Source organism: Pleurodeles waltl, chromosome 11 (genome assembly GCF_031143425.1).
Source record: "Pleurodeles waltl isolate 20211129_DDA chromosome 11, aPleWal1.hap1.20221129, whole genome shotgun sequence".
Lineage (NCBI taxonomy): Eukaryota > Metazoa > Chordata > Amphibia > Caudata > Salamandridae > Pleurodeles > Pleurodeles waltl.
Window position 1 is genome coordinate 737,728,565 of NC_090450.1, and position 26,937 is coordinate 737,755,501.

The window sequence follows — 26,937 nt, forward strand, 5'->3', positions numbered from 1 at the left end:
GAAAAAGAAAGAGTCTCAAAAGTGTGCTTTCCCATTTCAATTTTCACGGGAAAGTTAGTTGATACAGAAAAAAATGGCAGAACTGAATTACACTAAATTTGGCACAAAATTAGAACTTAACCCAGAAAGTGTGCATTTTGTTATTTGAAATCTGTTCAGCCGTTTTCAACAAACTAGCGTTTAAAGAGGGGCTCAGACTGGGCATTAAAGGGATAACCCTCAGAAACAAAATTGAGATATTTGGATGGTTGGGTACCACTTTACTCCTGCAGTTCTAAAAATGTAAAAAAATAGTCACGTCTCTTTGGCTGCAGGAACATTCATGGGCAGTTTAGTGCCACAGATCCAGAGAAGGAACCAAGGCACAGAAACATTGTAATTGACAGGCTGAAACATTGGAGAAATGTTGCAGTCGCCATTGTAAGACTCGGGGACTCAAATGTGTGTGTCTGTGTCTTTCAGGTTTTGTTCTGCTGCACAGATTTTCAATATTGAGGTAATGGAATTGTTTATGGTCATTGGAATGTTCTGTTTAGAATGTTGTACAGAAAGCCACTTTAGATATAACTGCATTCAAGAAGTATTTTGATCAGAAACATGGTACTGGGGTAGGCAAACGTCAAGTACAGCAGAGTGTACGAGGAATGGGAAGAGTAAGGTTTTTCCACCTCTCAGTGTGGTTAAGTTATATAGAGCTTCAGCCAAATTGAGTGACAGAAAGGTTTGGTATTTTAGTCATGTTGCCAAGTGCGCTAACAGTGCTAAAGGTGCTGAATTGAACTGTGATTATGTGAAGTTTGCTTCAAAGCAGTGGTCGGATGATGAAGTCCTTCAAAGTACACCTCCGGAATCGGACATTCGAATAAAGCTGAAAATAAGGCATCGAGGCCCACCCAGTGGACAGTATACAGAAGAAAGGGCTCTTAGAAGTGAAGCTGGTATTGGCCGTGAAGGGATTTGTGAAGATCTCAGCTTGCACCAGAGGGACATAACTATCAAATCTGGACTGACTAGTTATTTACCTAGCCAAGCAGGTGATTTTGTTATGAGTTGACTTGATTGGATCCTGCCCGGCAAATTAGAGGATTTTGTTGTTGATGATATTGATTGTATCCTGTCACAACACTTGCTTTCCGCATTATACTTGGGAGAATGAACAGTGGTGTCTGGAGTGTTGTAGTATGTAGAAATTGTGCTGTCATTAAAAATTGTAACTCGTTTATGTGTCATAAAAATGGTTAGGAAATAAGTTTACATTTGTTTTTGCTTTCCCATCCTTTTGCTTTCTTTTCTATTTTTTTTTCATTCCTTTCCTTTTTTTCTTTTTGTGAATTTTATAAGGGAAGGCGTCGTATTGAGCCTGTATCTTGCAACTTTTCTTCAACTGCAGTGTTTGAGTAATAAGGCGATTCAATTGTTTATGGTCATTATAATATTCGGTCTGGAATGTTGTATGTGGTTCCACTTTAGATAACAGTTGCTCCGGAGAGTGCGAACGTATAGCAGCCATTCGAGGTCGCAAAGGAGGAACTGTAAAAAATCGATCTTGTCTCCTCCTTGGACGATACTCTGTGGAGGCAGGTTTAGATGGGAGACAACTAAAATAAAGTCATTTATGGCTTAAAAAATCTCTGGAGTCTGTCGCTTGAATCGAGTATGTTAGCATGTATAAATGAGAAACAATACGAAGCTTTCAAGGCTGTCTCCACGTCGGCATAATTCCAGATGTTATAATGCATCCTGGTTTTGGTGCGTTTGACGTCTGTGAGTATATTGACAGACCTTTGTGACCCTCACGACCATAGTCAATGTCCGTCATAACCAGAAATGTTATCACTTCAACCCAGTGGAATGTTTGGTGGACAGGTAGAATTTTCCAGTACTATAATGTTTCATTCTGCTATATTTCCTGTAAAGTTATGTCGACAGCAATGGCACCACCAACTACCAGTCATTCAAGATAAGTGTCACTCGATGTCCACAAAGAAGAAAATATAGTGGATGGCCGATGAAACACAAGCAAGAGCGCATTTGAGGTGTCATTTATTGTGAAACATAAATGCCATGATTGTGATGGTATGATCTTCAGTAAAACAAAGCATTAGCTACGGATACAGATCTAATGAACACATCTATAGCTCACAGGCACAACATAATTTTGTGTACATACGGGAAGACATGACCAAACAGTGATGTTTCAGATGATGTCTGCTAAATGGGAATTTTTCTATTTTAGCCTTTTAAAGGTGTTGAAGTTTTCCGGGTTTTCTTCCTTCCTGCTGACCTCTGTAATGAACAACTTGGTCCCCTGCATTAGACTCTTCCGAGCCATTGCTTAATTCGCAAAAACATACGTGCAGGGTTCAAAAGTTAATTTAGGTGCCAACTGCTGGCATTACCGAATGACAGGGTTGGCAAGAACCAGGGGCCAGATGTAGGAAGCATTTTGCATGTCGCAAACAGCGATTTTCGCTGTTTGCGACGTGCAAAATGCATGTCGCAATGCACAAAACCCGTTTTTGCGATTCGGTAACCGAATCGCAAAACGGGTTTGCGATTCGCAATTAGAAGGGGTGTCCCCTTCCTAATTGCGAGTCGCAGTGCAATGCAGGATTGGTTTGTGACCGCGAACGCGGTCGCAAAGCAATTGCAGTTTGCACCCATTTGAAATGGGTGGTAACCCATTCGCAAAAGGTAAGGGGTCCCAATGGGACCCCTTCCCCTTTGTGAATGGAACTGCAAACATTTTTTCAGAGCAGGCAGTGGTCCTAGGGACCACTGCCTGCTCTGAAAAAATGAAACAAAAACGTTTCATTTTTCGTTTTTGTAATACATCTCGTTTTCCTTTAAGGAAAACGGCATACATTACAAAAAAAAACCTGCTTTATTAAAAAGCAGTCACAGACATGGTGGTCTGATGTCCGCAGCAGGCCACCATCCCTGTGAATTCCGCCACTCGCATGGGGGTCGCAAGTTGCAACCCGCCTCATTAATACTAATGAGGTGGGCCTTTGCGACCCCCTTGCGAGTCACAGATGGTGTCAGGGACACCATCCTACATTCCAATTTGCGACTCGCAATTTGCAAGTCGCAATTTGGAACCTACCAACATGTGGCCCCTAATACCAAAGCTGCCTAGACTTGATTTTACTGCATGCCTCTTCCTTCCACAACCCTAAACTTCCTGTTACTTTGTCTCAGTTACAGATTCTGTTTTTTATCCCTGCTTTTTCCCTTTTCTTTAAGTATTTCATTTTTCTCTTCATCCTTCCTTCTCCCTTTCTACCTTTGTCTCTCTTATTTAGGATCAGTATCCGATGAGGACATTGACTCGGAGCATCGATCCTCTGATCCCCAAAAATGACTGCTGATGTCCATCACCTGCCCAACTTAAGCTCACAACACAACAATAGCTGTAGGCTTGAAGGTGGCCTCATCAATTGTGTGGCATTTATCACCATATGTTTGTGTTGTTGTCCTTCAGTGGCCCTTGCTTGTCACTTTCATGCCTTCTCTTGAACTGTTTGTAATTTCCCATAACAATCACTGCCAAACTTGTCTCAGTGGATCACATGACCATTGGCAAGACTGGCACTGTATTTATCTCTGTTTACATTTTAAAGAAGGTTGTTTTGATGTCTCCATTCATTCTTTCCATCACCTGTGTCTGGGCTACATAATTTCCTCAATAAACATCTTCTGGGTTGGGATTCCAAATACAGGGGCAAATCAAATTTCTTGTACAAATGGAAATTCGTACAGGGCACCCCACAATTTTGCCATGTAAGAAAGTCAACCTTTTTGCCCTGATCACCCTCAAAGTTTTCGACTGACACTGGTGGTTACTGACTCTGACTGTGCCCTGGGCACTGCTAACCAATCCCAGTGCCAGTGCTCTGTGTAAAATGGGATATGCAAATTAAGTATAACTATAATTGACTCTGACAACCTACCTATAAGTCCCTAGTATATGGTAGGACATGTAGGTTCAGGGACGCTAGTGTAGGTAGGGCACCCCTGGGTGTCCTGCTGTGGTCTCTGGTGTCATTGTAAGAGCAGACCTGCCTTGCTGGCTGCTTTTAAACTAAAGTTAACCCCAAATTCGACTTTGGAATTACAAATACTTCTAAAGTTTCAAACTACCTTATGTTTACTTATAAGTCACCCCTAAGGGCCGCCCTAAGTACCCCAATGGTTGGAGCAGTGTAAATATAAGCTGGGACTTTATAAAATATGTTTTATAAGCCCTGGTTAGGGAAAAACAGCCAGATTGGTTTTCCTCACTGTAGTACATTAGCTCCATAGACTAACATTGGGATGCTGTATTTAAAATGAAAAAGTCTAATTTCCACTAGAAAAGAGCTAAATCTGTCAAGGTTGGTATCAAATTAAAAGTTAGCCTAATTCCAACAACTTGCCAAGGTTGGTTTTCTTATAACTAGTACAGAGAAGAGGTTTATAACTATTTCTGAAAGTTACCAAAATCAGTCCTGTAGTGCCCTTTTCTGATTGGTCAATCTCTGGCAGCCTGACACAGGCTACCTTAATGAGGTGTGAAGTGGCCTCGGCTGAAACAAAGGAAGCATCTGGTGGGAGGAGAAATGCTGCAGCAGGTGGCAGAGCAGGATGGGGGGGAGGATGTAGTTTGCTGAAACTGGTTTCCAAAGAAAGGAATGCCACTTGGGACAGAAATTGGACATCCCCCATTTCTTGTTCCCCTAACCAGGTGGGAGCCCCAGTAATTAGATTAGGAGAGGGGCTGGAAGGGGTGTGTTAGGGAAACTTAGCCACACCAATGATCAGCCAAATGTAACCTTCAAGGAGAGATTTTCTCCATTTTGGATTTTTAAAGAAGGTTGCTTTCCAGGATTCATTTTTGCTACACATTGCAGGAAGTGGTCACTGCAGAGGGCGGCACCCTGCACCCATTGGTCAGGGCCATACCGTGTCTGCCAACCCTGGAGCAAGGATAAATATAGCAGAGCTGCCGAGCATTTGCACCTGAAGGACTACACCCACAAGGACTGCACAAGCTGCACACATTGGGTTTCACCAAGAAAGGACTTTGCCTTGCTTCTGCAACTGCACTCCCTGTAAGCTACAAGTACAAAAGAGCTGATCAGAGTCCCCCCAATCACGTCTTGTGAGAAGAGTCTAGATGACCAGCATCCAGTATAGTCCCAACTCCAAGGATCAACTCAGAGCTTCTGGAACCTTAGATGAAGTTTGTGGACACTTCAAGGACCCACAAATGACTACTGGAAGAAGATCCAGAAGCTGGAGTAACTTTGTAAAAAACCTCCATAAGGTGACAGACCCATCAACGAGAGTCAAGCCGGTGACTTCGAACCGCCACCCAGCCTGAAATTCAGGTTTGTCCTGCTGAAGCTTTGGAGCTTTTCCCCGTCAAAAAGAGTTCCAGTAGTTAAGCGGGGCCTCGCACTGAGCCAATCCGATGACATCGCAAGCTGGCCTGAAGAGGAGCCTCCTCTGACAATGAGAGAAAAAGCTCCAGAAAAATGTCTACGTGTGAAGGTAAAACTTTGACTGAGGCCTCCCGTTCAGTGAATTCGAGCAGGGCTCCATTGCAGCCGGCCTCAACTTTTGACTTTGCCCCGGGCAAGCACAACTAGATGTCCCCGGTTGTCACTTTTTGTTTTTAGGCACTAGAAAGCATTTTTTTATACTTTGTCATTAAAAAATCATATCTGTGGTTCCCTACATTGTATTTTTGTTGTTTTGGTGTCATTTTAAAGATAAAATATTTCCTATTTTTATAAATTGTTGTTGGATTTTTATTTTGTGTTGTGTTTTACTTATTTGCTGTTTTGTTGCTACTAAATGCTTTACACACCTTTCTCCTAAGTTAAGCCTAACTGCATGTGGGCCACGCTGCCAAGCGTTGAGCAAGGATTAATTTATTGAGACCTTTACTGGACATAGTAGGGACATAGTAGGGGGTTGTGGCCTATTGCTAGGTATAGGTACCTACCTGTCCTTACCAATAATACACTTCCCAGCATTCCATGACAGACTTCAGCAAGTGAAACCTACCAATATTTATTGAGGGAAAAGGTGTGATGCATATACAGCATGCAAAATTTAGCACTGTGAATACAAATTCTTCATGTTAAGCCATATTTCTATGCATCAGACACGGAATACGAGGTACTTACTGCACTCGGTAAACGCCACACACTAGGGTACTGGTATTTACAGCATGTGGTACATAGTACATCCCCTCTCGGAGGTAGTAATGTCACTCAGTGGATCAGGTTGAGCATCCTCCTTCAGAGATGCCATGTGCAAAGGTTTGAAGGTTTGAACGATGCTTAAGTATCTCTTTTGCAATACAGGACTATGAGTTTGTGCTAGCATTAAATATCTTCCAGTTAGAGTATCATGTAATCACAGCAGTTGTTACTGTATCTTCAGATTAGTGACAACTGTTTACATCTGAAGTAAGGAGTCAGACTGTGAGAACCTAAAAAGGAACTAAAAAAGAAAAATTGCGTTTTTGGTATTTATTCCAGTGCCCAAAAATACTGCGAAGGCCTATGAGAAAAATCAAAACTACAGATATGCTGAATTACATACAATCAGTTGGTGAAACTGTGAAAGCTTCTGTGTAGCATGTGTGCTGGGACAGCACCTTCAAAAGCAAAATGATAACAAGTGGAATTTATACTTCAAAAATAAAGATTAAGGTATTTGAAAACACACACCCAGCCTCTTTGTCATCTACCGCCGGTAGAAACAAGCCTAGAGTGAAGATAGGAAGTGCTATAAATAAAGTTCTAAGAACAGGTATCTTGTTTGTTACAGACAGTAACTTTCTCATACCACAAAAGGGAGTCTAACTTCATGAATCTCTCAGCAGATGACCACATGCTGTCTTTCTATAGGCATATAAAATCGCTAGACATCAAGGAACTGGAGAAGGTTTACATAATAAAAGAGGGTTTTGAGTCAAAACAAGAGGCATAAATACTGGGCCTCTTAGACAGTGGCTTGTAATTCACGTAGCCACTGAGAATTTCTAGGACACAAGAGTTGTGTTGTGTGTGCTAATTCATTGAGTCGTCCTTCCATTCATTTGTTGTTTATCTATTGGCCTTTGACAAGCAGTTTTCTGGGATTCATCAACTTATTCTGTTTCCATCCCGACATGCATTGTTTTTGGATTGTACCGTTATGTATCGCTTGCATTAGTAGTGGGAAAGGTATTTAGTTTTATATTTCAATCATTATTAAGTTGCACGTATTATGAAATTGATTCCTTGGTTGACATGTATATGTATGGTTATTGTTTTGAGTGGCATTTTTTATCGTTTCCTCTGTGTGTGGTCACAACAGTTTGACTGAGCATAGATTGTGTTGTATAAACCCTGCAGGTGTTTAGTCTAAGCAGCCAGTCCCAAGAATGTGCAAGCAAAACTTTGCACAAGAAATCATTCCTTTGATCGTGTCTATCTGTAAAAGCACTTTCCTCACTTTAGAGAGATAAGCACATAAGTGCACAGAACAGACAGGGCAGCCCATGTAACGATACACAAGGTCGCCAAGACGTAGTTGGGCATGGTGCCAACTTTGCTCCAGAGAAGGCTGGCACGCAAACAAATATGTTAAGGTTGGTATATGTGAGCAGAATGCTTAAGAAGGATGAGGAGTGTTTACAGGAGGTAGAGGTCCTATATTTACACAGACCTTATACTTTTGAATTGTAAATAGGAACAGTAAGAATACTAATGTCACTGCTGCCATACAAACATTACTTGATGAGTTCCAGACTGGTTTCTAGTATGAGGAGTATTTCCTGCCCTGCAATCCAAACCCTAGAAGCTGTTCTGCACATGGCAACAGGGTAATGCGCAGTCATGTGCACAAAGAGGAGAGTAGCTCTACAGTAAGGTGTATTGCTTAATTTGAAATAAAATAAGTGCCAGGGCCCTTGTCAGAGGTCACTGCAGCTTGCACCACCCACTGCCCCTGCCAGCGCTGACAATGACAGTACCAACACAACTACTATAGCCTTAGAGCCTGCCGTAGCGGGCACTACCTGCCATTAAAAGCCCACTCCAGCGTTCTGATAGGGATTTTAACAAGGGAGCGGGCCTTTAATTGCCGGTATAGCCCAGCTACAAAGAGCTATAAGGCTATTAGAACATGCTGCCACTAGAGGGCAGAATGTTCTGATAAATAAAACGAAGTCTACTCGGGCTCCGTGAGGCCTTTGTTCACAGCTGCTACTGTGAACAAAGAACATTTGAATGTTGACGCTCCAGACCTTTACCAGCCAGTAAATTCACAGAGCACTCCATTGTCTGCAATGGAGCTCCCAACAGTCCAACTTTCTAATATCCCTTGCACTCCCACAAGTGTGGCAATTCAGACTTTTCCAGACCCATAAAGCCATAAGAATGTCTTGGGCAGGAAGTATTAGTCATTTCTAATTTATATTGAATTAATAAATAACTGTTGTTTTGCTTATCTCGAAATTAGACAGTGCCGCCATGTGTTGGTGTTGACAATTAAGTGTGCGTGCCGAGCACCAGAGTCCACAGGATCAAATTAACCGCTAGTCAGGGGGCATCCTGCCTTTATGTAGGCTATTTCCATGATTGCAGAGGGTTGTTTTGATTCTGCCAATGGTGAGGTTGGTGACACTCCCTCAGGCTGGGAAGGCACTTGAATCCTGCATCTGCTGTGACCAGTGAAAAAGGAGCTATAGCTGTTCTGAAGAGCCTCCTGACTACTGGAAGATCAACACATGGTCGAGCTGACTGACAATCTTCATGGGGGATATAATGAAAGGCAACAGGGCCAGCAAGCAGTCACAGGACCAGCGCAGTACTGCTGGGCTGCAGGATGAAAGGCTAGAGACCAGTGGCAGCTGGTGATCTTTTAAAGGTGGTGAACCATAATGCTTGCCAGGAGTCATCCCATTTTTAATAAAAATTGCCCTGAGAGTTCCCCATATGTCAAGAACTGCTCTCATTGTTCTACTAACAGCATTTCTTATCGGTACCCCCTTATGCCAAGAATTAAATACAATATTCCTGTAACAGATTTGTGCCATTGATGATTCCAGTAAACCGTGGGTGGCCCATTTGTCTAAAATTACACTGTGGTGGAGTGGGTTTACTGCATGGTAACAGTAAATTTGCATGCAAATTTACCACCCTACCTATACCGTGCAGCTTGGAATCTGAGCATGTGTGTATTATTTCTGCCACGCTGAAGTCTGAATCAATCTGACCATCAAATGTTGTACAGTCAGTGCTGGAGATGAAATCGATACAGTGTGGTGGATCACACCAAACGCAAACTCATCTTTGTCCCATCCGTTTAAGGATAACCTGTCTGTTTTTTCACTCATAAGGCATCAACTTAAAACTCAGTTAATATTTCACTTATGGTTAAGAAGCAAAATCTAAACACCACAAGTCTGGCAAGTAAAGTAAAGTAAAGAAGTCCCTCTACAACTGAATAGGCAGATGAGAAGGGTGACAAGACCAATGTTAGCATCACAAGACCTTTGTTTCTTCCAAGAAACCAATGGAAAGTGCGAGTGAATGTAACTGCTTGTAATAATTCCACATTCGTTTGTGGATCTCTGCTACACGAGTTTCCAGAATGCATTAGCTTTAGCCGTTATCTAATAAGAAATACTATTTTTATTCAGAAAAAATATATTTATGAGGCATAGTAATAACTGCAGGCTCAGGCATCTTAAAGGAAGAAGTGTCAAATTTGATAAGTCATCAACACGAGATTGGAGGAAGAGGCATTGATTGATTAAAAAAACGAACAATCAATGTTCTGCCTAAAAGAAGTTCAACAGCAAGCCTATGCCCAATTAGACATAGGAGCTGAGAGAAGAGGAATCCATGTTCTGATTACCAGAATTTTGGCAACATGTCAGGATATGTAGCACTGGTCTAGGCCAGTTCCTTAGAATACAGTCAACCCTGACTCACTAGAGGAAATAAGGTAATATAGCAATATGTTTTTATCCCAAGAGATTGTGAGACTGTGTGATCTGCATAGGGATGGGGCAGCGAGGCATACTTTTTCAAACCATCTGCCTGCTAAAGGATGGGCAAAGACAGCAAAGTATTATAGGGGGTATATGTGGGAAACCATAGAGATGAATAACATTTGACTACCCTTGGCGAAGAAAGGGTCTCTATCATATCAGCTTGAGTTAGACATGTTGATAGCATAGCAGAAGCAAGAACCACATTTGAGAAATTCAAATCAGACAAAGATTGACCTGTCTGGAGTTTGACAAATAATCCAGATCCTCACCAGACACAGGTAACTGGGGTACCACAGAGCCATCACTCCCAGCAGTATGAACGAGGCCTGAGTAAATGAGCAGCTACAAAGAGTAACTAGTGAGAAACATACCCATCTCAAAGCAGAAATGGCTTTGGTATAAAAAAAAATGGTGACCCCAGAATTCCCACCTGATACTGCTCCTTTTGGGACTTTGATGAGGCTGTACTCTGAAATGTACTTAACATGCCTGGACTAAATGGTAACTCCAGACACTAACTTGAACAGCATATGTCTCAGCTTCTGTCAGCTTTTTATCGGGAAGGGTGTTAATCTTTGGAAATGCCAGAAGGACCACCATGTGTTATCCATGTCGTGCTTGATGGTCGAATAGATGGATTGGATGCTTGGGCCTCAAGCTATCCCTTGAGATAAATGTGCCTGTCACCAGCTGAGGCATGCAGAGTAAGTGGTTCTTTCTTGCCAAGGCCTAAACTCCCCTTTTACTACACCTAAGTCACCTATAAGGTAGGCCCTATATAGCCCTACAGGAAGGGTCCTGTGTATGTAAAAAGTAGGACATATATTTTTATGTAATACATGTCCCACATGACAAGCATCCTATTTTCCCTGTTGTGGGTGCTGCTCCTCTCATGGATTTGCACTGGGAATTCCCTTTTATATGTCTAAGTGGTCATTTCTGATCTATAAGGAGTAGTGGGGGCATGTTCAGTAAGTTTGGGATGGTAGTGAGAATTCCTACTTACTGGTGTCGGTAAATTGTTTCTTACTATTTTAGAAATTTCACTTTTAGAAAGTGGACATTTCTCTGTGCTAACAACTCTAGTTTACACCTTGCATGTCAATTGGCTGTGTCCTGCCCTCACACAATGGACTGATTAGCCCCCTACTGATGTCCGGAGACAGGGCTGGGTTTAAAGGGTGTTGTGCTTCACTTGAAAGGGTCCTTTTGAAGTTACCCCTGAACAAAGGAATTTTTTAGTCTAAAAAAAAGAGCTCTTGCCCCCTGATTTTAGAGTACTTTTGGAACTTGGACTGAACCTTTGTCAGAAGGACTGCTGGACTGCACATAGGACTCATCTGGACTGCTCTTCTTTTGTTGCCCTGCTGTCTGGTGTCTGCTGGGTGGCACAAAGGACTCCCCTGGATTACTTTTCTGCTTGTTGCCCTGCCGCCAGCTGCTCCCAGACTCTGAACTGCATAGACACTGCACGGACCTGGAACCACAGGCTGCTGGAGGGGGCTGCTATGTTCAGAGGAACCGCAATTAGGACTGACCTGCTGTTGCACTGGTCTGTGGCATGCTTAGTCATAGGAAGGGCTGCCACTGTATTTCAAGGACCCTGATGTACTGGCCTGCTGCTGACCCCCTGTTTATGTGGCCCCCAGTTGTCTCCAGCGGCGGACTGGTGGCTCTCCTTCACCCTACCCCTGTCCACTTTGGGGGAACCTAGGGTACCGGAAGGCCCCCATTTTCACAGTTTGACTTCACTTAAGAATGTGCCCCCAGCTCAGCACATGTAGAGCGCTTCATGTTTTCCCTTCCTATCGCCTTACCCACAAGGAGATTGTGTGGGATGACTTGGTCCTTGGGAGCAGGACTGATCATGGAGCACGGTTCAAGGATATTGCAGGGAGGGGTTCTGTGTTCTTTTGAGTGCCGAGATCCCTTGTGCTCCCCCCAGCCAGTGAGGAGAGGTCTGAGAGAATGACGAAGAGCAGCAGAAACTGGAGTGGAGACCCGTTGACTGGGGAAGCGACCTTGCTGTTAAAGACACACTACAGGGGTGAATCAGGAGCAGGAGGACTGGTTGGAGTCCCCTGCATGGCCCTGAGTTGTGTTCTCCCCCCCTCAGAGCAGGAGGAGGGGCTCGGTGGAGGAGAAGAGGAGGGTTACGTTCGACCTGCAGTGGCTGCGCCGCATGCTCACGGGCAGCCACACTAACCTCTCTGCATGTAGGGAGATCCGGAAAGATCTCCACGCCAGTACTGATGGGGGGGGGTGACCCTTATTACTGACTACGGGGGCATTCTTCTGTGCAGTGGGATGAGACAAAGACCTCGATGGAGGCCCGTCCCAGCTAAAAGAGAAAATACTGCATTTATCATAGGGGGAGTGCGGCAGCTCCTGCTCCTCCAGTAGTGGGTGTGTAACTACTGCACAATCTAGAAAAGGAGTGCCACACGCGGTGGCCATCATATAGAAGGCACTGGGGGTGATATCTGTGCTTTGGAAGATGTCCCATCATACCGTGTAATTCATAAAAGGCAGTGCAGACAGGTGGCAACCTCCGTGTAGAAGGTGTTGTTGGTGATTACTGTAGTAGTTGCATTTCACCATGGTAGTTCTGCCCTTATTGTGTATGTTGCATTTTTCATGACCTTTTTCATGACCTGTCTATGCTATATGTCATGGTTGCCACGCTGAGGTGACATACATATTTTCAGGATATGCCTTGTATGAAGTGGGAGTGTGTGTTTTCTGACATATGCACTATGGGAAGGTTTCTTGTATTTGCATTCATGATGATGGTGGCTTGACCAGTGTCTATCTGGCACAGTATTACTGATTCATGTTGTTTTGGTCTATGATGTTTATGAAATACAGTTTATTTTTATATAACTTGTTGTGAAGTCTCTTTTGTGGTGTGTTTATTGTGTCACTGGTGTGTTGTGCAAACGCTTTACGCATGACCACTGAGGGTAAGCCTGACTGCTCTGTGCCAAGCTGCCGGGGGTCAGCACAGGTTATCTGTGGTGTGTAGCTTACTCGCCCTGACTAGAATGGTGGGTTCTGCCTGGCTTAGGTGCATACACTGGCCAACCAGAACCCCCATTTCTAACATTGCCCCAAAGATTGCACAAGATTACAGCCTTCTAAGCAATCCCTTACTGCAATGTATGAGATATACCTTCTTTCTCAGTTACAAATTTGAAAAATCTACAGCTTTAGATTGTTTAGAGGCTGAAACATACAGAAGTTTTGCATCTAAACATTCCTATTAACTCTTGCTCATAACCTCAAAGGCCAGCCCATTCCACCTGTTATTATTCACCTATTAATATATGATTAACTGGGTCAAATTCTACCACTCCCTGGTGCATGAGGTCAGCATCAAAATGTAACAAGCTGTTTTTGTTAGGTAATACATGGATAGGTCACCTGAAATCTTGGTAATCCATCCAACCCAGGAAAGTCTTCGATGTCACCAGTGCTGATATTGAAGCAGGCCCCATGCCAAGGGCAGCGCACTCTACCTTTGGACAACACCCCTAGAAGTGATAAATCAGAAGTAAATACCAGCCAAAACATATACAACCAGCAAACAAATAGTTCAACAAATCATCTGTATGCCAGGATGAGCTCCTTATTTTTGGTTTACGTCCTGAGACAACTGAAATACCTCTAACATACATTTTCACACCAGCAATATCAACAGTGATAATCTTATGATGCACTTAATATCTACATATCTTATCATAAAGATGTGAATAATTTGGATATACACGCACAAAGCTCTGTCTGAATTTAATATAATCCAGGCCTGTGAAAATAGATTTCTGATGAGATTGAACAATTGTTGTTATCGTATTTATGTATGTATGCAATTATGCAATTATGGATGTATGCATGTGTTGATTACATTATTTACATGAACAGGGAAAAATATACCCTAGTTGTTGGGGATGTACTCACTATGGCTGAGTATGTTTATCATCACTATGGCTGAGTATGTTTATCAAGAGAGACTGTGCAGTCTACCCAAGTGCTCAGTGTGCAATAGACGTATGAGATTGTAAACCTTTGAAAAAAGAACAATCACTTTTGTTCATGCAGACTGTTTTGTGTACATTAGGCAGGTTTGATCTGATCAGGATATTAAAACATGAAGGGTCTTATTTAGAGAAGTATGATGACTTATGGATGTTGGAACATGGATGAAGGAGTATGGCAGATGATTGAGGACTGGTAAGTGAGGAATTATGAATAAAGGATGAAAGATGTTGGATGGATGGGGAGGATGGACGATGAGTGAGGGTTACGAGATGAGGAATGAGGGTGGAGAAACAGGAATCAGGAATGTTATGGGATATGGAATTATGGTTGAGGAGTGATTGATGATGAAAGATGGAGAAGGATTGATAATGAGAAATAATGGATGAGGATATTCTTACATAGATGCTGAACAGCCGATCATTGGTCAGTAGTGGGTCAATGTCAATGTGGAAAGAAGGTTATTTCCTTTCAGAAATTCCAGAGTGCGAAGTTCTTTTTGGAGTCATGGTTCATGCCTGAAGAAATACACCCTGCCGTGATTTAGCTGTTCTTTGAATCTTTTTTTTTCCCCTTGGCTCTTTTCTTCAAGTTCATCAACCAATAACATGGAACTCCACTCAGAAAGACTTTTGTTTTCAAATTTGAATTTCACTATTTCCACTGATGTTTGTGCAATGAAGCAGTGGAAGAAGCTCTCCCCAGGCTCTTGGCAACTGTGCGATAGAGTTACTTACACCAATGTTGCCACAGCTTCTGCAACCACATTAGGCTGAGCAGTAGCATGCAAGCCCTTAGTTAATCACAGTTTAGTTTAGTAGACCACATTCGACCCAATGAAACACCCAAGGCCAAGTATAGGTTTGCAAATGCAACCCACAAGCCATTTTTTCTGATATGGACTTATGTTCTCTTTGCAGAATCGTAGTACTTTAGAATTGTCAGTCTGTGAGAGAGTTACGTATATATATCAGGAGTGAAATCTATGGTCCTTCTCTAGTGTAACATGTCAGGCCCCAAATGAAGCATTTGTCTGATTGCTTTAGTCTAGAAGGAGCCTTGCATCAACTGCGAGATTCTTCAGTGGCACGGAGAGCTGGGGGGAATGTAGAAGCTGTGAATCACAGTCTGGCTTCATGGTGTGGTCTCAACACCATGAGGCCAGACTGTGATCAGTGAGGATGGTGGGCCAGATAGAGCAACAGTGGTGGAAAAACAGCTGAAAGAGGAATTCACTTGAGTGAAAAAGAGAGGAAGTAGGCACAATACTGCAGCACAGAGGGCATGGAACACACAATAGACAGACGTCAGCTTCTCCTATGCCTTTCACTCTCTTCATAGTAGCACTTAAGGACGTTGGTAAGATTTTGCAGTTGAGGACTGGAATACAGAAATGTAATGCAGTAATCTGGATCACAAGGGATGGACTTTCCCTAGTGAATTGTAAAAGCATTTTCGATAATTATTTGTAAGTCTAACTGAATGTCCAGATGATTCTGCAAGGACTCTAGGGGAACAAAAGATTCAGCAAGAGTTCTAAAAGTGAAGGTTTACAGAGTAGACGCAAAACATTCACCAGGAACCCTAAAGTTTTTAATCATGAAGTGTTCGTGCAAAGTACAGCTAAATTATCTTGTGAACGATGAACAACATAAAGGGGGTCATTCTGACCCCGGCGGTCATGGACCGCCGGGGCCAGGGTTGGAGGGAGCACCGCCGACAGGCTGGCGGTGCTCCACAGGGTATTCTGACCGCGGCGGTTCAGCCGCGGCCAGAAAGGGAAAACCGGCGGTCTCCCACCGGTTTTCCGCTGCCCTGGGAATCCCCCATGGCGGCGCAGCTTGCTGCGCCGCCATGGGGGATTTCCGACCCCCTCACCACCATCCTGTTCCTGGCGGTTCCGACCGCCAGGAACAGGATGGCGGTGAGGGGTGTCGTGGGGCCCCTGGGGGCCCCTGCAGTGCCCATGCCAATGGCATGGGCACCTCAGGGGCCCCCGTAAGAGGGCCCCACTCTGAATTTCAGTGTCTGCTTTGCAGACACTGAAATACGCGACGGGTGCCACTGCACCCGTCGCACCTTCCCACTCCGACGGCTCAATTCTGAGCCGGCGTCCACGTGGGAAGGATGATTTGCACTGGGCTGGCGGGCGGCCTTTTGGCGGTCGCCCGCCAGCCCAGTGCAAATCCCAAAATACCCTCAGCGGTCTTTGGACCGCGGAGTGGTATTTTGGAGGGGGGAACTCTGGCGGGCGGCCTCCGCCGCCCGCCAGGGTGAGAATCACCCCCAAAGAGTTTCAGATTACTTCTTGAAAGGGAGGTACATAACCATGGCCTGTATCCACAGAAGCCCAGAGAGGTGATTGTGACTTAATAATCGTGTGACTGAAGATCACTTTTCTAACAATCACAATAAACCACTCAGGAAGGTAATCCAGGAACAACTGACTCCTTAATTGGCTTACTGCTCTGAACAGAGCTCTACTTTAGGCTAGTTAACTTCTTTATTCCAGTTATTGGCCCCTTTGGGGATGTCAAGCATGCTTCTACCGCTTGAGAGGTTTTACCTGCTCGTTTGCAAACTAACAAATCTGCAATCTGGGCTATTGTGTACAGATAGCTAGGCGCAATTGTTACATCTCTGTTGCTAAAGACAAGCCCTGTGGACTGCTTTACAAACTGTGAATTAACCATTTGGGAATTATTCCTGGTACTACTGTGTATGTGGAATGAGGTTCAAGAGACTCAGGAGTGATTGCCCTCAAAATAGGTATTTCTATCTGCCTGTGTGATGTTTTCAAGTTACTGTATTCATTTCACACTACAGCTATGATTTCTTTGTATCCGGTTTCAGTTGGTCACTTTGTACAATAAAATCAGGGAAAACGGTTATGTGATGATGGAGCTTGCTATTTTGTCACTGAGATTACAGGTCATGTTATGACAATTTCTATGTCATTGGTGGTGAGAGATTATAAGATATTGCGTCCTGTAATGGCATCATTGGGCACTGGTGTTAAAGTGAGGGTAACTCTTATCAAGTATCTGCTTAGTTTTGAGGTGATTACACCACTACCTGTACTCATAGTCGTTGATTAAAAGTCAGGGGATATATGGGTAGAGATATGGGGTGGTTAGAGTTTCCATTTCGCTCTGACATCTCCGCACACATAGCTGCCTATCATTTATTGACCCCCCCCACCCCATGGAATGAGGAATAACTGTGCTAGCCTAATTTTCCAAAAACTGGGGGTTTTGACATTCAGATTTACCACCTGCTCTATGCCGGTGGCTAATGTAAGCATGAGGGCCTATGCAGCTTGTCATGTGGGTGGGAGAAGAGAAACGGATAGGAGAGGAAGTGGGCTGCTACGGAGAACATTATGGCCCTCATTTTAACCCTGGCGGTCTTTTGACCGCCAGGGTTAATGTGGCGGTATCACCGCCAACAGGCTGGCGATGTGTACCGACACATTATGAGTGTGGTGGGTTGGCCGCAGCCAACCTGCCACATCTCCACTCATTCCACCATGGCAGTATGAACCGCCGGGCCGGGGATGTGCATCTCCGACCCAGCGGTCCACACATGACCGCCAGCAGTATAATGAGCCATCCTACCACCATGGTTTCCGCGGCGGTACCACTGCCACGAAAACCATGGCGGTAGGGCTACTGGTGACAGGGAATTCCTTCCCTGTCACCAGTAGAAGGCTTACCCACCATCCCCCCAGCAATCGCCTAAACCCGCCACCCCACTAGAGTCACAGCGGCCCCCCAACCCCCTGCCCCTACCCTCCTAGAGTCACAGCGCCCCCCCAACACCCCCTAGAGTCACAGCACCCCCCAACACTCCAACCCTTCCCCCCCTCCCCGCAATCACGCACACGCAGACAGCCCCCACTCACACACAACACCCCTCACCCCCTCATCCCCCTCCCCTGTCGGATGCCCAACTTACCTTGTCCGGCGAGGAGGTCGTCCAGCAGGGAATGGGAAAGGGTGCTGCTACCGCCAGGCCATCTGTATGGTCAAAATATGGCTGGTAGGGTCCTACGTGCGGGCGGTGCAGGTGGTAGCAGCGCCCAGGCACCTCCACCCCCAGCAAAGCTACTGCCGGATTTCCGCCCTAAATGTGGCAGAAATCCAGCAGTAACCATATTATGGAGGGTGCCCATGGCTTTGGCCGTCTCTCTTTGAGACCGCCAAAGTCATAATGAGGGCCTTTAAGCATTCCCACCCCTCTTGCTGTGGAACATTACCAGGAAGTGGTCAGGGGATGAGCCGGGCTGCAGCAGCAGAAAAATACTTTTTTTCAGCTGGATTTTCTAGCCAGTAAAATCAGGCCAGGTGTTCCAACATCTTTAAAATTCAGGTGCAGAAACACTGGGCCACTACTATTTAAGAGGAGCAGCAGCTCACTCAGATCTCAGCCACTGCCAATCTGACAGGGGCATTTTTTAATCCACCATTTTTAACCACTTCAGACACGGTCCATCTCACTAACAAGGTCTAACTAGGCTCAAACTAGACTGGGATTACTTGCATTTCCATCTAAAGGGGACCTGGTATTGAAGTTCAGGCTTGGCTGTGCCTATCTGTTTTCATTTGGCTTGTATCCGTCTAGGGCGCACAGTGGGTGAAAAAAGACTGAGATTAATTCAAGCATTCCACCCAGCACCTCTGGTTTTCCCTCAGTGCCACTCCTGACAGCCAGCTTATATATGTCATCTTGTCCATTTTCACCTTTATATGGTTGCTGCAGCTGTGGGTTATGAACAGTTATTAGCATGCTTCAGTGCCGCAAGGCCACACTAATTTCAGCAGGAGACGCAGCATTTTGGACAAAGCCAGCTATGCACTGCATAATCTGTCAATAAAATATAAAACACTCACCTTTGACAAGAGGTGCCCCATAGTGTGGACACTTGTGTCCTGTGGCATAGTACTCCCCATTCTGTTTGATCAGGAGGGCTTTCCCGCATCCCAGATCCACCTCCCGCATCCTGGAGGGTGGAAACATAAATGGCAACTGGGATTTACTGCAACAAACAGCAAATTACTCACTGGTGTTGTGAGCTTGTTTCAGTGTACATATACTGTATGTTAATGTAATTTGTGTCTGAGTTTGTCCATGTGTGTGTGATAATGCTCGTGCATATGTGTGTGCGTGATGCACTATTTGTGTGAAAACATATGATTGTGTATGTGTATTGGTACAAATGAGATTGTATGAATAACACTATGCGAGGGAGGGTGAATGGCCGAAAGCGCATTCTTCCTTCAAACATCATAGGTTGTTTGTGGGGCGCAGCTGACCCCCCCCCCCCCCCCAGCAGTCTCTTGACAAACCGGTGTTTATTGTTACCAGGCCCAGTGGCACTCAATGTATTAACCTCAGGAAGATGACAGGCTGAGTGACCCCACCGGGATTCGAACCTGGGACCATTGGGGTCTACATAGATTAATAGAGAGGATGGTTTAGTACACTGGACCAATAGGCGGCTTTTATTTCTGCACTTCAAAGATTTTACATAAAAAAACAATCAGTGGTGAAAAATAATCTGCATTATAACCCCAGCCCTCTGTGGGAGCACACATAAAACTCTGGAGAAGCTATGTTGGTACACTGAAATAAGGGCGTTATTAAGAAATGGTGTAAGGGGTTACAGGTTAGTGAAGCAAAAGCCACATAAATGACATAGTCCTCCCACATGGCACACAAACTCAAGTAAGGAAAGCCAACAGTACTAGAGCGGTACTGGATTCTCTAGGCACTCTGCTCTTGTACCAGTCTTCCAATATATGGGTTTAAAAAGGGAAACAGCACTGAAAAGTCAAAAAGCAAAATCATGTGAAAGGGTCAAATATATTGCCATTTACAATGCCAACAGCTCTAACCCTCACAAATGTGAGACCTTTTGCATTGCAAATGCTTGTTTTATAGTAGAAGTTCTTAATATTTGCTGTTGGCAATGTTTCCCAATTTAGCTTTACCTATGGTTATGCAAAGTTTTTCTACACATTACGAGATAACTTACATTAAACCCAGCTATCCAGGATATGTAAGCAGGAATTTTGCTGCAAATGTACATTTAGCAGACTTTTTCAATAAACACAGGCAAATGTAACCAACATTTGGCTCTGCAAGTTTTCTGTTTACAGAACAACAATTACTGGTTTATATGAAGTATATTTTATGTAGAGCCACATTACTAGTGTTATTTAATGCACTGTACAACATGAATTGTCACTGACAAAATTCCACATGTTCATGCAAATGGTGCAAATCTAAACTCTTTGTAACCTTTGTGAAATTGAAAAAATGTCCAAAGAATTTCACAAAGTTTGCAAATATAAACTTTATTACTTTACACAACCTTGCCTGCAAGCAAACTGGCCTTCATAAGTACATTGTTTAAGTATATGGCACTATGACTCTAGCCCATCTGAACACTGTTAGTGGACATGGTACTATGGCTCTGCCATACCAGAGCATGTCAATAGAAACTTTATTTTGGCCTAAGGCCATAAAAGTCAAAATAAATACATTATACTGTAAAACATGTTAAAAGCTGGAGAAGTTTAAGTAGGCACACATGAAACATCTGTAATATCAGTACATGCATACAAATGAATGACTAAAAACATAGCTCCATGTAGCACCCTGGAACTTGATGTACTACCATCAAAGTATAACATATGCAGACTGGGCATCATGCTAGAAGGAGCTAGGATCAAGTAATATCACACAATAGCCTAAAATACATAGATAAATGGAGTATATGCAACTAAAACATTTAGAACCACATTGTTATTTCAATTTATGTGGACAAGCGCTGCATAATTACGATGCATCAATAAAGACAACAATTACATACTACTGTATAATTGAAGACAAAGCTCCAAATGGCAATAGAAAACTTAATGGACTGGGGTCATAGTGCACCAATACCCACACTAGATATTGTACTAAGAAAGAGTTACAACCAAATAATATCACTGGTAAACTTAAAGGGCACGTGCGTTAGGCAGGATAAGAAAAGGGGAAAAAAGAGAAACAATTACTGTTTGCAACACCAGGGCCAATTCAACCAGGAAGACCCAGACCAAACAAGTGGAGTTCGTAATTAAAAGTACAGGAGAACAAAAGCCTTATTACCGGGTCCGCCATGTGCTCCTACCAATCTATTCATTATTCAAATTTACCTTACTTCACTTGCAAAGTAAAGCCTGACTTCCTGTGACTAAGGGCCATATGTACGAAAGCTTTTTCCCATAGACACAGAATGGGTCAAATCCTTTGGTACATCTGGTCCTAAATTATTTAACGCCTACTTTAAACTAAAATATCGGAGCATGTTTCTACAAAATGTACATTGACAACAACGCATCTGAACTTTGTGTTTTGATAAAAAAGCAATAAATCTACTGCATCTAAACGATGCGGTTTGCTATGGATTGTGGCCCAACACCTACTGTCCATTCTCCAGGTCCTTCACGTGGCACACCGAGGCCTCGACCACATCCTTTGGGTTAGGGTAGGGATTGAGGGTGATCGGACGATCTTCATGGTGGTAGTGCCATGTGGTGCCATTGGCTTTGTATGCTAGGGGGCTCGCTTTACCATTTGGAGACATGTCTTCTTTTTCTCTCTCTTTCTCTGGCAGTACAACTTCCACTTTTATCTCAACTATAAGAAACAAACTCCACGTAAACACATTTGTCAAAAAACACAAATAATTAATTGCAAATTGCATAACTCTGCCAATCAGTGTCGAAATAACCAAGCACCTTCATCTTCATAATCTGTGTACAGTGGATTTCTCCTACCCACACATAAGGGTTAAAGCCTCGATTACTTACCTATAATCTTCATTACTCTCAGTCCAAGCCTTACTCACCGCAGTCCTGAATTCCCTCGCTGCCTGGTCCAGTACAGGCAGGTTGGTTAGTTTAGGTGGACTACAATATCTGCTATGTTTTCAGATTCATTATGTAACATTTCAAGCTGTCAGAGAGCATTTATGTGACATTTTGATGGCTTATGTGTGGCAAATTATAGTATGTAGAACAAGTCAGATAGATCTAAAAATTACATTGCGTGCATTAAGTCAGAGTTCACCGGAGCCTTAAGCACAGCCGCATCCGAGATAGAGGAGGCCTTTGTAGTGTTCTTTCACGATCTCTACACTGATGACCTGCATTTGTCGGATAAAGCCGGCAGGGGATACCTGGAGGGGGTTCAACTTCCCCAGCTAACGGAAGTGGAGCAGTTACAACTGGTGAGGAAGGTAGACCCGGGGGAGGTAAAGGCAGCAATACATTATTTAAAGAAGGGGAAGGCCTCAAGCCCGGATGGTCTGCCCAACGAATTATATTGTGCACTATGCGATGAGTTGGTGCCAATTCTAGTGGAGGTGTTTAATCTGCTTTTACTGGAAGGTGCTGCTATGCCGAGGTCATTGGGTGAGGCTGTGATAAACCTTCTTTTAAAGCCCGGGAAAGACCCGGCAAGATGCAGTTCATATAGGCCGATATCCTTGTTGAATTCAGACTATAAACTTTATACTCATGCTTTATCTATAAGACTCCAGGAGTCGATTAGTAGGTTGATTCATGAGGATCAGAAGGGCTTTATCAGGGGCAGACATCTGCATGAGTTAACCTCATGATTTATTAGGTGCAGTAGACCTGGTGACTTTGGTTAGAGTCCCTTTGTCGGTTCTCACCTTCGACGCTGCGAAAGCTTTTGATCGCGTGAATTGGCGTTTTTTACAATTTGTTATGGAGAAATATAACCTGGGTCCAAAGCTCATCAGAGCGATTCAGGCTATATATAACGCCCCGGTTGCCAGCATTCTGGTTAACAATAAAATATCCCCAACATTTAAGATCGAGAGAGGGATGCGTCAGGGATGTCCACTGTCCCCCCTTCTTTTTGACTTATATATTGAGCCCTTGGCCATAACAACTAGGGCCGATAATCAGATTTCCTCCTTCCAATCTCAAGGTTGGGAAAAAAAGGTCACCCTATATGCTGACGATCTTATGATTTACACCGGTGACCTGACTCAGGTTTTTCCTAGAATTATACAGCGTATAGAGGATTTCAGTAGGGTGTCGGGTTACCCTATAAATGCGGAGAAAACCGAGATTATGTGCTGGAACACCTCTTATAATAGTTCCCTTGTTAAACAACAAATCAGGTATTTGGGATCCAAGTTACTCCCTGTCTTGAAGAACTAGCTCAGATTAATTTTGATAAGGTCTATATGGAAACCCGCAGATTGCTTAGAACCTGGGCGGGTCTTCCTTTGTCTTTGATTGGGAGAACTAATATACTTAAAATGATTATCCTCCCCAATTTGACTTTTTTGTTCAATACTATTCCTTTGGAATTTAGGAAGTCTTGGTTTAGGAAGATAAAGGCAGACTTAACCTCGTTTGTGTGGTCATCTCTCGGGGGGGTCAGGATTGCCTGGCAAAAATTATGTATGAAAAAAGAAAAAGGGGGTATTCCGGCTCCAGATTTTTATAAGTACTATTTGGTTTTTCATCTGAAGAATGTGCGAGTATTGCTACACGACAGTTCGGAGTATACAGGTTTTTGGGGTGTTATGACTCAGGAACTGCTAGAGGTCAGTAAGCATTTCCTGTATAAGTTTGGTCACCCTAAATACTTTAAAAAGATCAGTTTGAAGATCCTTAGAGCTGCTACCAGATTGTGGAGGCTGGTCCGACAAGTTTTAGGAATCATGGGCCAGATGTAAAAAGCGTTTGCTCCATGCAAAACGTGCATCGCGATGCACATTCCCATTTTGCGAGTTGGTACCAACTCGCAAAATGGGAATGCGACTCGCAAATAGGAAGGGGTGTTCCCTTCCTATTTGCGATTCGCACCTCGATGCAAGATTGCTTTGTGACCGCGAACGCGGTTGCAAAGCAATTCGCAGTTAGCACCCATGTCAAGTGGGTGCTAACTCATTCGCCAAAGGGAAGGGGTCCCCATGGAACCCTTTCCCCTTTGTGAATGGCGCATAAATATTTTTTCAGAGCAGACAGTGGTCCAATGGACCACTGCCTACTCTGAAAAACGAAACCAAATGGTTTCATTTTTTCTTTTGTATTGCAACTCGTTTTCCTTTAAGGAAAACGGGCTGCAATACAAAAAAAAAACTGTTTTATTGAAAAAGCACTCGCAGACGTGGAGGTCTGCTGTCTCCAGCAGGCCACCATCCCTGTGAGTGCAGGGAATCGCAAGGGGGTCGCAAATTGCGACCCACCTCATTAATATTAATGAGGTGGGTCTTTGCGACCCCCTTGCGATTCGCAAAAGGTGTTTGAGACACCATTCTGCATATGATTTTGCGACTCGGAAATTGCGAGTCGGTGCCCGAGTCGCAAAATCTATTCTTACTACATCTGGCCCCAAGTATTATAGTTCCTTGGCTCCAGTCTGGGACTCACCTGGCACCCCTGAATTTTTTACCGATAAATTAGCGCTTCCATTGAAGGGGGTGGAGAGGTGGAAACAAATTTTGGAAGATTCAAGGCTGTTGTCTTGGAGCAGGCTCCAGGAACTAACTGAACACAAGCTCTCGAAGTTTAAATATTATCATTTAGCTAGTTGGGCTGCTGCTCTCCAAGATGCGGGGACATGAAGAACGTATGGGAAAGGAAACTAGCTCAGGTTTTAGTCGCAAAAGAAATTGCTGCTTGGTATCAGGCATTACTAGATACCTCAGAGTTAAGCTTGTCCTCGGCTCGGAAGAAATGGGGAGTAGCCCTACCAGCTATTGATTTGGTAAAGTTTTGGGAAACTTCTTGTTCTATGCTCTGGTTGGCCACTAGATGGGCCACACTGAAGAAAAACCATCTGTTTACCTTGTACAGGACCTACTGGTCTCCCCAGAAGCTGTCAGTTTTGGGGAAGTCAGAGAGGTACTGTCCACGTTGTGGGGAAGCTAATGCAAATGATATCCACATGTTTTGGAGCTGTGCGAGTCTAAGTGGGTTTTGGGTCAGTGTAGAAAGTCACTAAAACAAATCATAAGTGCAGAGTTAGAAGTAACCCTCTCATTAGTGATCTTCGGGGTGGCACCTGGCACAACTTGAGACCTAAGACTCCCCAAACCTTATAAGCACTTGATTTTCATACTGATATTATTGGCCAGACGGCAAATCTGTTACAGGTGGATTTCGTCTTTACCTCCATCAGTTGTTGCATGGCTGGCATCCGTGAACTACTTTTGTCGTTTGGAGGGCATTTCCCTGCTTAATAAAAGAGACGAGTGCTGGGCTATATGGGTAAATTTTCCGCAAAGCAGTTGCTTTCCCTTTTCATGTCCAATGATTACTGGCCCCCCTGATTTTAGGAGGTCTACCCCATAAACACGGTTGCTCCACCGGCTCGTATGGCTTGGCAGGCATGGAGAACAGTCCGTGACTGGGAGAGGTAAAAATTGTATGTGTCCTCCTGTATTGGAGGGCAAAGGTTGATGACCCTCGCTCGTGAAAAAAAAAAAAGCAGATTTGTCCACATAATGTAATAAATATTACAAAGCATCCCTTTTTGGGTAACATCCTTAAAACACGGATTGAAGTTCCCAAGAAAGAAGAAAATTGAAATATTGGAGGGTGTTCTAGTAAGTTGGTTTTGTAACATTTAGGACATACAAACATACATTTATCATCATTCAAACCATTGTAATCTGACACTTTCACAGTCCAAATAGAGGAACATAAGACTACAATTCCTGGAGTGAATCATCTTACTACGTAAGCCCTCACAACTGGGTCGTCCATTTCTCTGTGCCATGGAGATCTTCTAAGAAATCACTGCCAATATTGCTCAAATTAATGACCTTAGACATACAAAGGACAGAATAGGCCATGAGAATACTTAGTGCTATAACAATAGATAAATGGAAGTTTCTGCAACACAGAATCAAATTCCCGAGTGTCCTACTCATAAACGGATACAGTGATATCAAATATTTTAAACAAAATACCAGTACTCCAAATCTCATACTATCGGCTAGCATTACCGAACATCTCCTTGAAACAAACGTTCACATACTTAAAAAGGACACATACAGAAATGAGCATGTGATGCAAATTACACGACAATCCTATACTCCCTCGAATAAGATTCAAAGGTTGGGATGTTACTAATAAAAATAGTGACTGATCATCTTTGTTTGATCTGGTGCCAAAACACATCTGCAAAGTGACCCAATATAATGTGTGATGTCAGTTCTAAATGTTTTGGCAACAGAATAATTTAACTGTGGAACTTATAGTTTTACTTCTGATCATTGTGGAAAATGTCTTCTCAAATCGAAGGAAGATGTCATGGTTATATTGTATAGCAATGTTGATAGTTGTCAAGTTACATGAAATAACAAGTCCAAATGGTGTTTGCTAAATAATTACCATGATTGGGGATGAGAATGTTCAGGATTGGAGAAAAGTTGATGTGAAAAGTGTTGAACACCACAGCACGAAACTAACTTGAATCAGGTTTTGAATACAGCAACCGTCTTGGATTGTGATCATATATAAGGAGAGTGAAGTCAGAGTCTTGTCCCTTCCCAAAGCAGTTTGTGTTTGGCAATCATCAGAGGATCATGGTTGAACAAGTGTGTTGCGGTTCTAGCGTCGGATTGGAACTTTGACTTCCTACTTGTGCACTATCTTTTCTACTCACATCGTTCTCACAATTATTACCGTTTTCAAGGCCTTTTATATTTCTACCTATTTTGTGTGCACACTATTTTTTAATCACATTTTTTCGTTTTTTGCGTTTTTTGATACATTCTCATTATGCATTTTGTGTCTCTCCTGATCTCATCACCGGCA

At 43.5% G+C, this 26,937-nt stretch overlaps 1 protein-coding gene across 2 annotated transcripts in view; it reads right to left on the reverse strand.

Annotated features, from left to right (window-relative positions):
* AIFM3 (AIF family member 3) overlaps positions 1 to 26,937 on the reverse strand; it is a 240,676-nt gene that overhangs the window by 143,663 nt on the left and 70,076 nt on the right. For both annotated transcript variants that reach the window (XM_069214439.1, XM_069214438.1), the window contains 3 exons: positions 21,553 to 21,766; positions 18,970 to 19,079; positions 13,466 to 13,575 (listed from right to left, as the gene is read on the reverse strand). In XM_069214439.1, the coding sequence (XP_069070540.1) occupies positions 13,466 to 13,575; positions 18,970 to 19,079; positions 21,553 to 21,766 (434 nt within the window). The remainder of the gene's footprint in view (positions 1 to 13,465; positions 13,576 to 18,969; positions 19,080 to 21,552; positions 21,767 to 26,937) is intronic.